Here is a 13,576-nt window from a genome sequence, read left to right as displayed (position 1 = left end):
CTGTAGACTCCCAAAACAGTTTCCCCTCCCTCCCTCCTCCCCTACCCCCGGGAGACCTCTCTAGGTTCCCCCCACCCCTTCCAGAAGATGACGAACAGTGTCTATCTGTAGACTCCCAAAACAGCTTCCCCTCCCTCCCTCCTCCCCTACCCCCGGGAGACCTCCCTAGTCTCCCGCCACCCCCACCCCCTGAGGAGCCCCCGACAGAGCCCCCGCGCCTCACAGCGTCCCCGCCCCGTACTGCAGGCGGGAGGAAGAAGACGAGAAGAGTGCCGCCCCCACCGCCGGCTGGGCCGAGGCCCGAGTCTGCCAGGAGAGTACAGAGACCGCCACGTAAGTAATCATTTACGGAACTATATTCAACTGCTTTCATCTAGAATGATGTTTTGCCAGTCCCTTTATTTGTCTCCCTCTCTCTCTCTTTCTCTCTCCATCTATTTCTCGCTCATAGCGTCGCTCTCTGCCCTTTCTCACTTTCCGTTTCTCTCTGCCTCTCTCTCGCCTTTCCGCCTTTCTCTCTCTTGCCCTTTCTAGCTCTTTTTCTTTGTTTTCCGAACTTTTTTGTTCTCTTCCCCTTCCCCCCTTTTTTCTCTGGCCTTCTCCTCTCTTGGTCTTACCAGTGCCTCTTTCACATTTTCCCCTCTCTCCCATCTCTGTGGAAAGAGGCCCCAAACTTCTTTCTGTTTCCGTGTGTAGTTGTGAACTTAAATTGATGCTTAGATTTAGACCCTCCCATGCCTAGTGGCACAGTAATCGGCTGCAAGCTTTCTCCACTCAGGGTTATAGGCTTTAGCCCCCCTCTCACTGGACCCGTGGCACGCTGGCGGCGTCGCTGCGTCCTAAACTGGATTTGTGTTACCCTTGACTCTGTAATGAGAATATCATTCAAAACGTACAAGTATGACCAAAAAGACAACACAACACACAAAGCGAAAAAATGTTCGATTTTTGTCGATGAAATTCGTTGAGTGCTTTGTCGTTGGGGGCTTAGGAACTAAGTGCCAACCTAGTGAGTTAACCGGGGCTCCCACACTCTTCATGTACTGCCTACATAATCTGCTTAGACTTTTAGATGCAGGAAGTACTAGATGAAACTTATTTATGCCATCTCTTTCTCCAGGAGTTGCGATAAGACAACCGGAACCGGAAATCTACGGTTACGACAACGAACCAGGCGACGTCTACGGTTACGACAACTAGTGCAGCAGCGCCCCCTTCCGGCCTCTCCATGTGTGCAATGCGCTCAATGCAAATATTCAGATTCAGTTTGAACAGAAGGAACAATATGGAATCATCACGTGTACTATAGCGTTAAGACATTGCCAATATCTGTTTATTTTTTTCACATTTTATAACAAAGTGGAAGGGAGGACAAAATCGGTGTGTTACACCAGTTGCTCTCCTATATCAAGTGTACATGTACATATATCTTACTTACTCAGAATGTTATACTTATTCACACAAAACAAACATTCAAAAACGAAGACTGTTCGTAACATATATAACGTACATCATTGTACTACTCTTTTTCAAGGAATATATTTTACCTCTACGTATACTCTGTCAACTTGAACATTTGGGTTTTCTTTTCGACCTCTTGAGCTGTTTTTTTTCTGAACATTATGCATTGTATCTTCGTATCTTGCATTGTCTTACTAGTCTGTATAGACAGACTGACCGTAGTAGTCTGTCTACGCTCTACTGTTAGGAAATAGAAAAACATACAATGTGGAAGATACTAAAACCTTCTCTATGTGTACATATTTGCATCATACTTAGTTCTGTATTTTTTATATTTACTGTAACTATTACTGTAATATTAAGGTATTCTATAATGTAATGAGGTATTGAAAGTGATCTTTTATTCGGAAAGAAAGGCGTTTGAAAACAACAAAGTTTTATATCAAACAACTCAAGAAAAACACACTACAGAATTGTGTACAGTTTATGACATACAATCTAAAACTGCTAACATAATAAGGTCTATTTATATGGAGATCACTGTATTACTGTACATATGTTTTATTTCATCTTATTTCATGTACACTAGAGCTGATGTTCTATAGCAGGGCAAGCAAAACGGATGTTTAGAAATGATCTGGTATATATATACATCTGTGTTTAGATATCACGCACCATATCTGCCGTATATAGTTCTATGTAACTGCGGAACCTAGCAACAACATATATGATAGGCTTTGTATGTGTGAACGTTTGGATGCAATCTTAATATACGTTATATCTTATATATCATGACACAAGTGTTGGACAATAGGTATAGTATAAGATATAATCTCGAACCCATATCTTTATTTCTGATCTTGAGAAAGTAGCAGTTATGTAAAATTTAAGTGTACATACCAGTTTTGTATTTTGTCACATATACTATCATCGATTATATTTTGTATTTAGGATAAGACATCCTTGTAGTATTGTTGATTAACTGACATGCATTGTACCATGTACGATTGTTGAGCAATATATTTCTTTTCTCATATCTCAAACAAACAATGGAAACGCCTCTTGTTACAATAAAGGTTTAGAAACTACACACGTTTTCATTTCTTTCTTTTTCTGTTTCTACGACAAGGAAAAGGGGAAGGTAAAAATAATGGATGATTCAAAGAGACTGAAGGAATGAATGAGTGACAGAAATAGAATCGATTGCATGAAGCAAACACTTTATTCATCAGTTAATTATAATTAACCTAGTCCTCTGCCAATTGTAAGGCGGTTGCATTTCATCGGTTAATGTAACATTGCAGAGGTATTAGAAGAAACCACCGAGTACTATATACGTAGCAGCATTTTAGATCCAGCAGCCCTGTATCTTTCGTGATACACTTGCACTTGTAGCTTTATGTCCTCAAAAACCAAGGCCGTAACAAAGAAAAATGATAAATGGATGAATAATTCTGTTGATCATAGCATAGAGAAGAAACTATGATTGTAAAATATTTTCCGGTTGACCTTAACTTTCATAACGAATCATTAAGGAAGCTTAAGCCCAACACACTCCAACTAGTCCAATACCAATATCTTATGGCTTACATATGGAAAGACGTGAGTTTTTCCTCGTACAAGAAAGAAAATATAAAAACTGCAGAGCAAATCAGAGTATACTCATTTGTCGTCATCGTGAGACGTGTCTCGATCATGACATAGAAGAATAGTTAGCAGTCTTAGCAAGGACATTGGTCTTAGCCTGTACCTGGCTCCAGAGGTGGCTGGAACCAGTAGAAAATGGCCAAATAGACAGATAACATGCCAGAGGAGTTATGTCTGACTATAGGAGTACAGTTTGCCACCTCAGGAACTGTACTACCTGGCCAACTAACTCCTCTGGCATACTTTAAATGTAGAAATGATGACGATGGTTTTATGTTCGCGGTTTTTGCGGCGACCATTTCACCGCGAATTTGAAACCACCACAAACATTTTTGTCCAGTACTGTAGCAGTAGTGACTTTTTGTCCAGTACTGTAGCAGTAGTGACTATAGCGCTGTCTATTTGGCCGATTTCTACTTTTTCCAGCCCGGCAGAGGCTAAAAATTTTTGTTGTTGTGATTCTCTACGGCTTGTTGACCTCCGGTACGTAGAACATGTCGTGATGTTCTAGCGGCGCCATGAAGTGACTCACGGAGTTCGCTCGGTCGTACACGTCAACAAACGGGCCGGCCTCCAGGCCACGGGTCTGGGGAAACAATCATGAATATATTAATCAATCAATCAATCAATCAATCAAACACACACGTCAATCAATCAATAAATCGATAAATCAATCGTTTATTCAATGTTTTTATTTTATTTATAATAATAATAATAATAATAATATCAGGTGTATTTGCAGCCAGTGCCACAGGCAGGTACCCAATGTGTAGGGTAATGAGGCTGTTCAACGTGTTCGAGGCACCTCCTCGAGCACGGGACCCCCGTTTTACGTCCCTCCCGGAAGACGATTTCGTGGAAAGCTTCGTGAGGCTACAGCAATCCGGACGTCCTTGGTTGGTCTCCCATCCAAGCACTGTCCGGACCGCGCGTTGCTTAACTTCCGAGATCGAGGGATCGGGTGTATCCAACGCGCCACGCGGCCGTATTTATGTTTTTATTTATTTAGCCAGGGTGGCCCATCGCAATAAACAAACCAACCAACCAACTAATCAGATACATTGTACAGAAAATTACTGCTTTTCTATATAATAAACGGAATCTATTCTGAAAATGGTAAAACATTATAACCGTCTACATATAATTACAAAGCGACAAAACATTGTGATTGAGGGATTGTTACAAAAACTATGAAGCATTATTCATCCTATCCCGAATTCTACTTTACACAGAGTACAGACCTACATGTTGTAGTTGTTCCTATAAACAATGAAAGACTTAATGAATAATTCAGACGTAATAAATGCACGGAAAGGATGTTAATAGCATCATTACCTTGATGTAGCCGTCCAGTGCTGAGTAAACCCGCATCACAGCCAGAAAGATGGACAGGGTGTTCACGAACGGGTAGGACGTCTTCACAGCACGGGCAACACCGGGGAAGCTGGGGAGAGTTTCACCTTTTTATTAACTGTGCTCTTTAAAAACATGTCAGGTTATTTTAGTCAGCATTTCCATTGCCTACGAATAACAAAGATCTTTGTTCATAACCAGAAAGTTATAGAAGCGAATTAACAGAGCGGCGCGACCGTGTTAGATTCATCTGTTTGGCAATAATGGTCGTATGGCGTAACGGAAGGGTTTTCGGCCCAGAACTCAGCGGTCCCAGGTTCGAATCCTCTGACGCCACCGATCCTGTGCCCTTGAGTAAAAGGCACTTTACACGACTTTCTTCACTCCAAGTGTAAAAACGGGTATATTATGTCTGTGTTCCAGGTGCATTTCACTGTTGCAATTCTAATAGAATCAAACTCAAATCAAAGGCAGATATGTAGAATTGCACGACTTACTCCTGTATCTTGTAGCCCTTGTTCTGCAGAGCCGTGACGGTTTCCGGGTCAGGTTTCTCGTCCCCCTCCGCCACGATAGCGCCTGTGATCCACCGCAGCTTCGCGGGGGGGACCTGAAACAGATGGGAACTAGAAAGGCAAATTTTTCGACTTACAGTGAGCACAAAATACACATATTTGGTTACATGAAGTAGCATGGCTTGAATTTTATGGCATTCGGCATGATTCGGCACTCGATGCTGATTTTCACCTTTTGCATTTAGACCTTAAAACTTCTTTTAATTTGATTTTTTGGTTAAAAACAGCAAAATATGTGTATTTGTGCCCACTGTAACTCTTGACTATGTCCGATATGAAGTCCCTACCACTTAGCACAAAAGAAATATGAAGTTTCTGCATTAATTATGCAAATGAGTTTATCATTGCACCGTGCTAGCCCACTAACAAAAAAGCGCCATGCTTTGACTACTCCGAGGTTCGACCACTTCACCTTTACCTTACTATGTTGAAATAAAAAGAAGAAGAGAGAAGCACTTAAGAGATAGTATGAACTGTCTCACCAAGTCCGGGTCGTCGTACCAGACGCCGAAGCATTTCTTGTCGGGACAGATGCGGCCCACCGCCCGGAACGTCGCGCCAGAGTCCCGGTACGGACCCCGGAAGTGTTTGTATGCTCCCGTGAACTTTCCGATGGGGGGCGCACCTGTAGTTACAGTCACCTGCAGACGCAACGAAAAACAACTTTAATCTTTCAAACTTTAAATCTTTTTTTCATTATAATCAACATCGCAGAAATACAAATACATGTAACCTCCATTAGCATTAATCCGCCAGGTTACATAAATATCCGCCACTTTGAATACCCGGAAGCACAAACCAGCACTACAACAGGCTAACGCACATTCAGACACGCCAAAAACAACGCCCCCATTTTTCATGGAGGCATTGCGTAGACAGTAGACAGGCCTCAGCTTACTTTGTGAAAGAGTCCGGAGTGAATGGCGTACACCAAAATCCCCACGACCACGGCCACAATAAGCCCCACTATTCCCACAAGCACTATGTCCGTGTCCGGGTCCATCTTGTTTCTGTCTCAGTCGGTGGTTAGAATAGATTGACCTCTGGCTAAGGTTTACCTGGCTACACCCCGGACAAGTTAGAACTTGTTTTCCGGGTACACTTGTCCTTGAATGAGCAATAAGACCATTCCATTTAAAAAAAAAAAGTCTGGAATAATGTTTTGCTAAATGTTGTTTGTTTCTGAAATTATTCGATACCTGATCTAAGAATATATATCAAAACACAATTGACAAAGATCATCTTAATCCTGTTATCATTATGTTATTGATTTGGTGTTGGCCCCTCCCCCTGTATGAAATAATGGATGATCCCAAGACACCTGAAAACATCTGGACTGTACCACCTGTTCATCGGTGCGATTTACGCAGTGGTCTACTCAACCGGAAAACAATAAAACGCATGCATTTTAGAAAAGTGCATATTCTCCAACATATATACACAAATCAAAATAAATATGAGCAAGGTTTTTTTTGTTATAATCTAACGTTCCACCTATATTGTTGTAAATGGTTGTGCCCATCTTTAAGCGCCACCTAGCAAATTTATAGCAAACTGCAGTACTTTCATCACAAGATAGCCACCATCATGACACACGTACAAATCGACAGAATTCCCTTCTATTTTGCTTCTCTAAGTTATCCTTTGGCAGTAAGATAGTTGTCAGCTGTCCTGAATAGGCCTTCGGTCACGTTATGGGTAAGTTGCAATCATTTTAAACCAACTTTTAATTCATGAATAACATTTACCTTGCACATCTAGCGAGATGGGGGGGGGGGGGCAGCTACTAGTAAGAAACAGATGATCAAACTTTATTCTGAATTCCATTTTCCTGAATTTTAAGACTAGCTGTCTTGGCTATATTTCTAGAGAGACAATATTGATTATTCTGGAAAGAAATGTGAGACCGTCTCTACGTACACATGTACAGTGTAGAGCTCTGACTGAGAGAAGTGATTGTATGACGTCATGGCAGTTTCACAACATTGCATCACACGTTGCCAATGCTTGATACGTAACGTTATACGTCTAAACGAACGTTTGAAAGAGAGCACTACCTGATTCTGAAGATATTAAACACTTAAACACGGGAATTCTATGCTGTCAACTGATTCAAGACAAAAGAGTTCTTAAGGACATCATCATCATATATTGTAGCTGAGGTCCAGCTCTGGATTCAGTGACAGGCTGCTTTGGTTCTAAATCTAAGGTAAGACAAAATTATAAGACCCAGACAATATCTTGTTAAAATCTAATTCAGTTCAAATGTTTGTGAGCCCGTTAAAATTTTAGTTCTTTTCAAGTTTTTTTTTTCCACAGTTGGTAACTGGGAGACCCCTGGGTTCGAATGTGGGGAAGGGTATCCTGCTTGGAGCTGTATCCATCTATTGGAAGGGACATAAAATGGGGGTCCGGTGTTCAAAGAGGTGCACTTTAAATAGCACTACAACAGTTCCTTACTCAGATGGGTACCTACGTATACTGAGATAACCAACTGTAACCACCCGAAAACCACAAGAAAAACCGAAATCATCACTCAGTCTCACTCACTCACATTTTTTCTTTTTTTATCAGATATTTTCACTGATTATAAAACATCATCATGACTGAAAGCACAACGGAAGAGCAGGTGACTTCAGACAGCCAATCAGAAGTCAGCATCCAGAAGATTCCACCAATCAAAGACCTCCGTCTGGGAAAGAGGCTGGCATACCTGTTAAGGTACGGGGCAGAGAAGGAAGGACTGCAGGTGAAGGAAGGGGGTGAGTTTTCTTTCCTTTTTTTTCCTTATCTTCTGTACAGTTGTTGCTATATCTGTAGGTATTGCTACACATTGCTAGTACATTTAGTACTAGAGTATTTTCATTTTGTTTGAAAGCATTCATATTCCGAAAGAACTAACTTTTCAATGGAAATAAGAACATGTTTGATGTCTATTGTCTACAATACTGTATTGTTTCACTGACGCATTGTAGATGGTGAGTTATGATACATCATCAAACTTCTATAGTCGCAATTTAAAAAAAAGCTTAACTGCAAATTAACTACAGTTAGATTACAAAAGAATAAAGATAAATGGACGGCCACAGTAATAGCTTTACATTACAAAAGTAGTATGTAACTTTGATTGAATAATACCTCAGGGTTGTAAGTTACATGTGGTGTACACTGTGCATGGTAAAATGAACCTAAACATTGTTTTTTGTTCTCATGCAGGGTTTGTGGACATCAATGACTTGATGACCGTCCCACTCCTGAGACATCACCAGAAACAGGAGGTCCTGAGGGAGGTGAGAGAGTCTAAGAGCTACAGGGGGAACAGACGGTTTGAAGAGAGACCAGAAAAGGACAGGACGTTAGTCAGGGCTCTGTATGGGAGGAGGTTTGAACGGGTGAGTAGTTATAACACACAGTTGAGCTCCTGGTTCCCAATTATTTGGTTAAACTACCCCAGGTTGAATCCATGGGAAGGGTATTCGTCTTTCGGAAGGGATGTAAAATGGGGTGACTCGAGCACGTTTCAACAGCCTCATTACTCAGATGAGCACAAAAGAAGTTTACTTTGGTATAACTGTAAGGAAAACAGGAGGTTCTGAGGAAGATTAGATAGTCAATGGGCTACAGGGGGAACAAACGGTTCGAGGAGAGGCCAGAAAAGGACAGGACGTTAGTCAGGGCGCTGTATGGGCGGAGGTTTGAACGGGTAAGTAGTTATAGTTATAAAACTTTTGTTTATTTTCAGTCCAGTGAAAGCAATGCATTAGATTGATCTATGCGTACAGCCATGTTATGATATTATAGTGAATTCATGCCCGAAGGCTAATTGCAAGTACATGCTACCAGCATATGGGAGACATATTAGCTTGATTGACTCACGCAGCCACAGGTAAAACATAATATCCAGAAGGTTTTCGAAAGTCAGGATCATCAGGTGATTGATTATATGTAGTAATCTGGCACTTGAGCAGGGTTGGATCAACAACCCACCGCCCCTCCCTTCAAAGGAAAACAACTGTGAAAAGATTTCATAATGATGGGACCCCTGAAAGAGTATTAAGCTTTGATAATCGTCCTATTGGCAACAACTATTCCGAAATATCCTGTTGGACATCGAACAATACAAATGTTCATTTTTACATTATTTTTTTCACAGAATCCCTACCACGATGGCACCAAAGTTCCCCGGCTGTTGGAAGCATGTATGGAGTTTGTGTGTAACAACATCAAAAAGTTCGACTTGGAGGCCTTCCAGGATGACTTCATCATCAAGTAAGTCTTTATACCAATTATTATCACCTTCTTATACTTTTTCTTTCTTTTTCGGCCAAAGGGAGGCTTCTCTAGCTGTCCATCTGTGTGTATGTGTATGTGACTGTGCAGGGCTCAAAATACTGGGTGCATGTGCACCCAGTGCACCCAATTTTGAAGCTGTGCACCTAATTTTTTACTGTGGGTGCACTGGTGCACCCAAATATTTTCGTACGGTTTAATGTGTAAAGGTATCACTGCACACTAGTAGACAGCATATTCTTGACATCTAAGTGTAAGAAAATAATCAGATCTTTGTTGTAGTACTTGTTTAAGATTTTGGTGTTAGAATTTGAGTTAATTTCTATTTTGAAAGCTTCAAAATTGCGTGCATGAGGCTTTTTTTTAATTTCAGAAGAGACTGCCAAAAGACCAAGGCTTTTAAATATAATGCTTTCCTTTATTTCTTCCGTGGCGTTGATTTTTTTCTTCACCGAGGTCGATGTTAATAACACGCTGGGACCCTTATACGTCACTAGTTAGTCTTATTGAAATTCTATCGAGAAAATGAATGCACGACAGTAATTTTGTACACATATTAAAAAAATGTTTTGTTTGATTGATGATTGATAAATACACTTTTCATTCGAATTATTTTTATTTTTACTTTATTTTTATGGTTATTACTGTTTTTGACTTTGCAAGTAAAATATGAAAGCGTCGTCACCAAGCTCCCCTTTCAGATACAAGCTCAGAAGAGGAACAGTAAGGTTTATGATTAGGTTTTGCTTACAATAGTTACATTCTACTTGATTTTATGTGGTGCACCCAAAAATTTTTTGGTGCACCCAATTTGTTAGGTTGGGTGCACCAGTGCACCTGATGCCAAAACTGAATTTCGAGCCCTGCTGTGTATATTAATCACAGGTTCAATACCTGGCCGAGTCATCCCAAAGACTTTAATAATGGCACGTACTGCTTTCTCTACTTTAATAGCACTATATGACAGAAAGGGAGTTGAACACACATTTCTACCACTTGACTAGCCTCCTGCTGTAGTGATTGTATAACTCGCTGTGCATCTGTGTATCTGTGCGTATGTGTATGTGTGTATATTACTCAATATTAGAAGCAATATGGGTAAGGATCTACCATCTCTGATTCCCTTGTTGTTTCCTCACTCTCCGAGCTGTATGTTACACAAGTTGCGCAGAAAACGTCGGCTGACGAACTCGGTCCTTCACAGCCTGCTGAGCCGCTCCATGGATAACCTTGACCTCCATGACATGTAACATGGGTAAGGGGGTGAAGTCTGCCATCCCTGATTCCCTTGTTGTTTTCTTGCTTCCCCAGCTGCATGCTGCACAAGATGCGTAGAAGACATTGGCTGACCAACGCGGTCCTTCGCAGCCTTCTTAGCCAATCCTTGAACAGTCTTGACCTCCATAACATGTGATATGGGAAAGGGGGTGAAGTCTGCCATCCCTGATTCCCTTGTTGTTTCCTCACTCTCCCAGCTGTATGTTACACAAGTTGCGCAGAAAACGTCGGCTGACCAATGCGGTACTTCGTAGCCTGCTGAGCCGGTCCATAGATAACCTTGACCTCCATGACATGTAACATGGGTAAGGGGGTGAAGTCTGCCATCTCTGATTCCCTTGTTGCTTCATTGTTTCCCCATGCAGCTGCATGTTACACAAGTTGCGCAGAAAACGTCGGCTGACAAACGCGGTCCTTCGCAGCCTTCTGAGCCGCTCCATGGATAACCTTGACCTCCATGACATGTAACATGGGTAAGGGGGTGAAGTCTGCCATCTCTGATTCCCTTGTTGCTTCATTGTTTCCCCATGCAGCTGCATGTTACACAAGTTGCGCAGAAAACGTCGGCTGACGAACTCGGTCCTTCGCAGCCTTCTGAGCTGCTCCATGGATAACCTTGACCTCCATGACATGTAACATGGGTAAGGGGGTGAAGTCTGCCATCTCTGATTCCCTTGTTGCTTCATTGTTTCCCCATGCAGCTGCATGTTACACAAGTTGCGCAGAAAACGTCGGCTGACGAACGCGGTCCTTCGCAGCCTGCTGAGCCGCTCCATGGATAACCTTGACCTCCATGACATGTACTTCACGGCTGCCACTGCCAGGATCCTCGTGCAGAAATGCCCTGCACTCCGCAAACTCAGCCTGAGGGATGCTGGGTATGTAGTGAACGATCAGGTGGTCACCATGCTGGTTAAGGTGACAATTCGTTCCTTCGTTCATCCATTCATTCTTTCATGGCTGACTTTAGATTGTAGCCTGAGTACCAGCCTCTGTAGTGACCGCTGGCTCAAAAAATTTGCTTCCTAACCACGGATGGTTAGCAAGCGATTTTTTTTTAGCCAACGGTCACTACGGAGGCTGGTACTCAGTCTATTTAGATTGAGGGGAGGGGGTATATCCTCATACAGCAGCTGCTTTGTGGGATGTTTGCTTGCTCACCCCAAAGAAATTTTTTTTTTATAACTCCCTATGTGTCTACATTTGTATGTCTTATGTTTCTATGCTTGTTTGTCTATTGATCTGTCTGTCTATGTTTATGCCATTCGAAATACACACAATACAGCACTGCTATACATCCTCAGTGCTGCTACTTCTGTTTGTAAGACTGGGAGGGTTACATTGCAGTACAATCTTTTCAATATGTATTCTACCAATGCAAATGAGCTTTCATCCGATTATGTTACAATTGTTTGTTTCAGAACCTGCCCAACCTGATCAGTCTGAACCTGTACGGCTGTAAACAGGTCACACAAAGGTCACTCCAGGTCATAAACAAACACATCCCCCTCCTCCAGCACCTGAACGTTGGTGTGATACCACTACCTCAGGACAGCCTGGTAGATTTTGTGGAAAAGTCCAGCGAACTTTTACACTTGGACGTTACAGAAAACAATTTGCTAACAGAGGAGGGAGCAGAACTGTTAGCCGCAATTTGTCTTAGTAGGAATATAACGTTCGTTTCACACTTCAAGTTTTGAAGGCATCAATTGCTCGTTTTCAGTGTATGAAAGATAAAAACATGTTATCATAGGCAAAACGTACAGTGTGTATGTGCAATGATCTGCAAAGTATGATTTTTCTAATTGCTAATCAAATATGTATTTAGTTAACGATGTGCAAATAAATAAAGATGCAAAACTGTTGGCTGCAATTTGTGTTAGTAAAAATATAACGTTTGTTTAACATTTTTTGTTTTGAAATTATTGAATACACTCAAGTTCATGAGAGGAACAAAGCGTAAAAGCCCACAAAAATTTTTGTGAGATGATGACTTCGAGAGGTCACCGGAAAACTTCGAATCGCTGAAAATGTTCACAATTTACAGTATCTATGAACATTAAAGAGATATTATAGGCACTAGGCAAAATGTATCAGTATATATGAACACTTAAGAGCAAATGTCTGTAAGGATCAAACAATGGTGGCAGGGGTCAAAAAATCGATTCGGCTCATATTTTGCACAGTGATAGTACTTGGCCCACTATCCCTCAAAATAGCTTTCTTTTTGCTCAACACCGATTGTTGCCATGGCAACGGGCCAAACAAGTTTTGGGGCCATTTCCCCTGATTTGGGTATGTCAAAAACATGAAAATTGGCTCAATTTAGGACATGATTACGAGCAGATGCTTGAATTTAACGGGAAAACAAAAACTGGGCTAACAAGAGCAACTATTCAGCTTTATAAGAATAGCTTTGAAGTTTTCAGAAATTCAAGTTGAAGTGCTTGGGCAACCTCAAAACAATACAGTGTTTGTGGCTTGTGAAAAAAGGTAATTTTGTCCCAACTTTGAAACGCTGTAAGTCCAAAAGTGGTGTTTTGTTTTGCTTCAAATTTACATCATATATACATCCAAGTTGTAGCTATCATGTATCAGTTTTCAAATTTTGGTATCTTTTTTGGTTGTCACGTAACTGTCCTCAGAAGTAGGTCATTTTTTATGTTTGACGAAAAATATGATATTGGGCCATATTTCAAGCCCAATATATGACAAAGTAAAGAAGTGATCTGGTTTAAACTCATGTCAAAGGTAACCCTATGCGTGTTCTATCAAATGAATGGTTGCAAAGGTTGGTGTCTTGTATCGTTGCTGTGTACTTGTCCCTAAAAGTAGGCCATATTTTCGACATATGCGGAAATCAACATTTTTGGCTAACTTTGAAGCCCTGAAGATGTCAAAGTAGGATGTTTTTTCGATTCAATCTTTAATCAGAGGTACCCCTGTGTATTGCCTATCAAATGAATGGTTGC

General features: G+C 41.3%; 2 protein-coding genes across 4 annotated transcripts; one reads left to right on the top strand and one right to left on the bottom strand.

Annotated features, from left to right (window-relative positions):
- Positions 1 to 2,660: 2,660 nt before the first annotated feature.
- LOC136424233 (testis-expressed protein 264 homolog) lies at positions 2,661 to 6,135 on the bottom strand. Its single transcript, XM_066412754.1, has 5 exons — positions 5,935 to 6,135; positions 5,519 to 5,677; positions 4,959 to 5,071; positions 4,444 to 4,552; positions 2,661 to 3,694 (listed from the first exon to the last, which is right to left on the bottom strand). Exons 1-5 carry the CDS (start codon positions 6,037 to 6,039, stop codon positions 3,572 to 3,574), a joined length of 609 nt encoding a protein of 202 aa, XP_066268851.1. The 5' UTR covers positions 6,040 to 6,135; the 3' UTR covers positions 2,661 to 3,571.
- A 461-nt stretch (positions 6,136 to 6,596) lies between these two features.
- On the top strand, positions 6,597 to 12,677 carry LOC136424378 (uncharacterized). 3 transcript variants are annotated; one of them, XM_066412947.1, is made up of 7 exons: positions 6,597 to 6,734; positions 7,194 to 7,245; positions 7,611 to 7,798; positions 8,253 to 8,428; positions 9,190 to 9,305; positions 11,306 to 11,522; positions 12,026 to 12,677. In XM_066412947.1, exons 3-7 carry the CDS (start codon positions 7,639 to 7,641, stop codon positions 12,302 to 12,304), a joined length of 948 nt encoding a protein of 315 aa, XP_066269044.1. In that variant the 5' UTR covers positions 6,597 to 6,734; positions 7,194 to 7,245; positions 7,611 to 7,638; the 3' UTR covers positions 12,305 to 12,677. The 3 variants fall into 3 exon arrangements, with proteins under 3 accessions (XP_066269044.1, XP_066269045.1, XP_066269043.1); XM_066412948.1 differs by lacking the exon at positions 7,194 to 7,245; XM_066412946.1 differs by lacking the exon at positions 6,597 to 6,734 and having other exon boundaries at positions 6,922 to 7,245.
- Positions 12,678 to 13,576: the final 899 nt, after the last annotated feature.

Source organism: Branchiostoma lanceolatum, chromosome 18 (assembly GCF_035083965.1).
Source record: "Branchiostoma lanceolatum isolate klBraLanc5 chromosome 18, klBraLanc5.hap2, whole genome shotgun sequence".
Taxonomy (NCBI): domain Eukaryota; kingdom Metazoa; phylum Chordata; class Leptocardii; order Amphioxiformes; family Branchiostomatidae; genus Branchiostoma; species Branchiostoma lanceolatum.
Note: the sequence above shows the minus strand (reverse complement) of the source record. Positions and strands in the feature narration are given on the sequence as shown.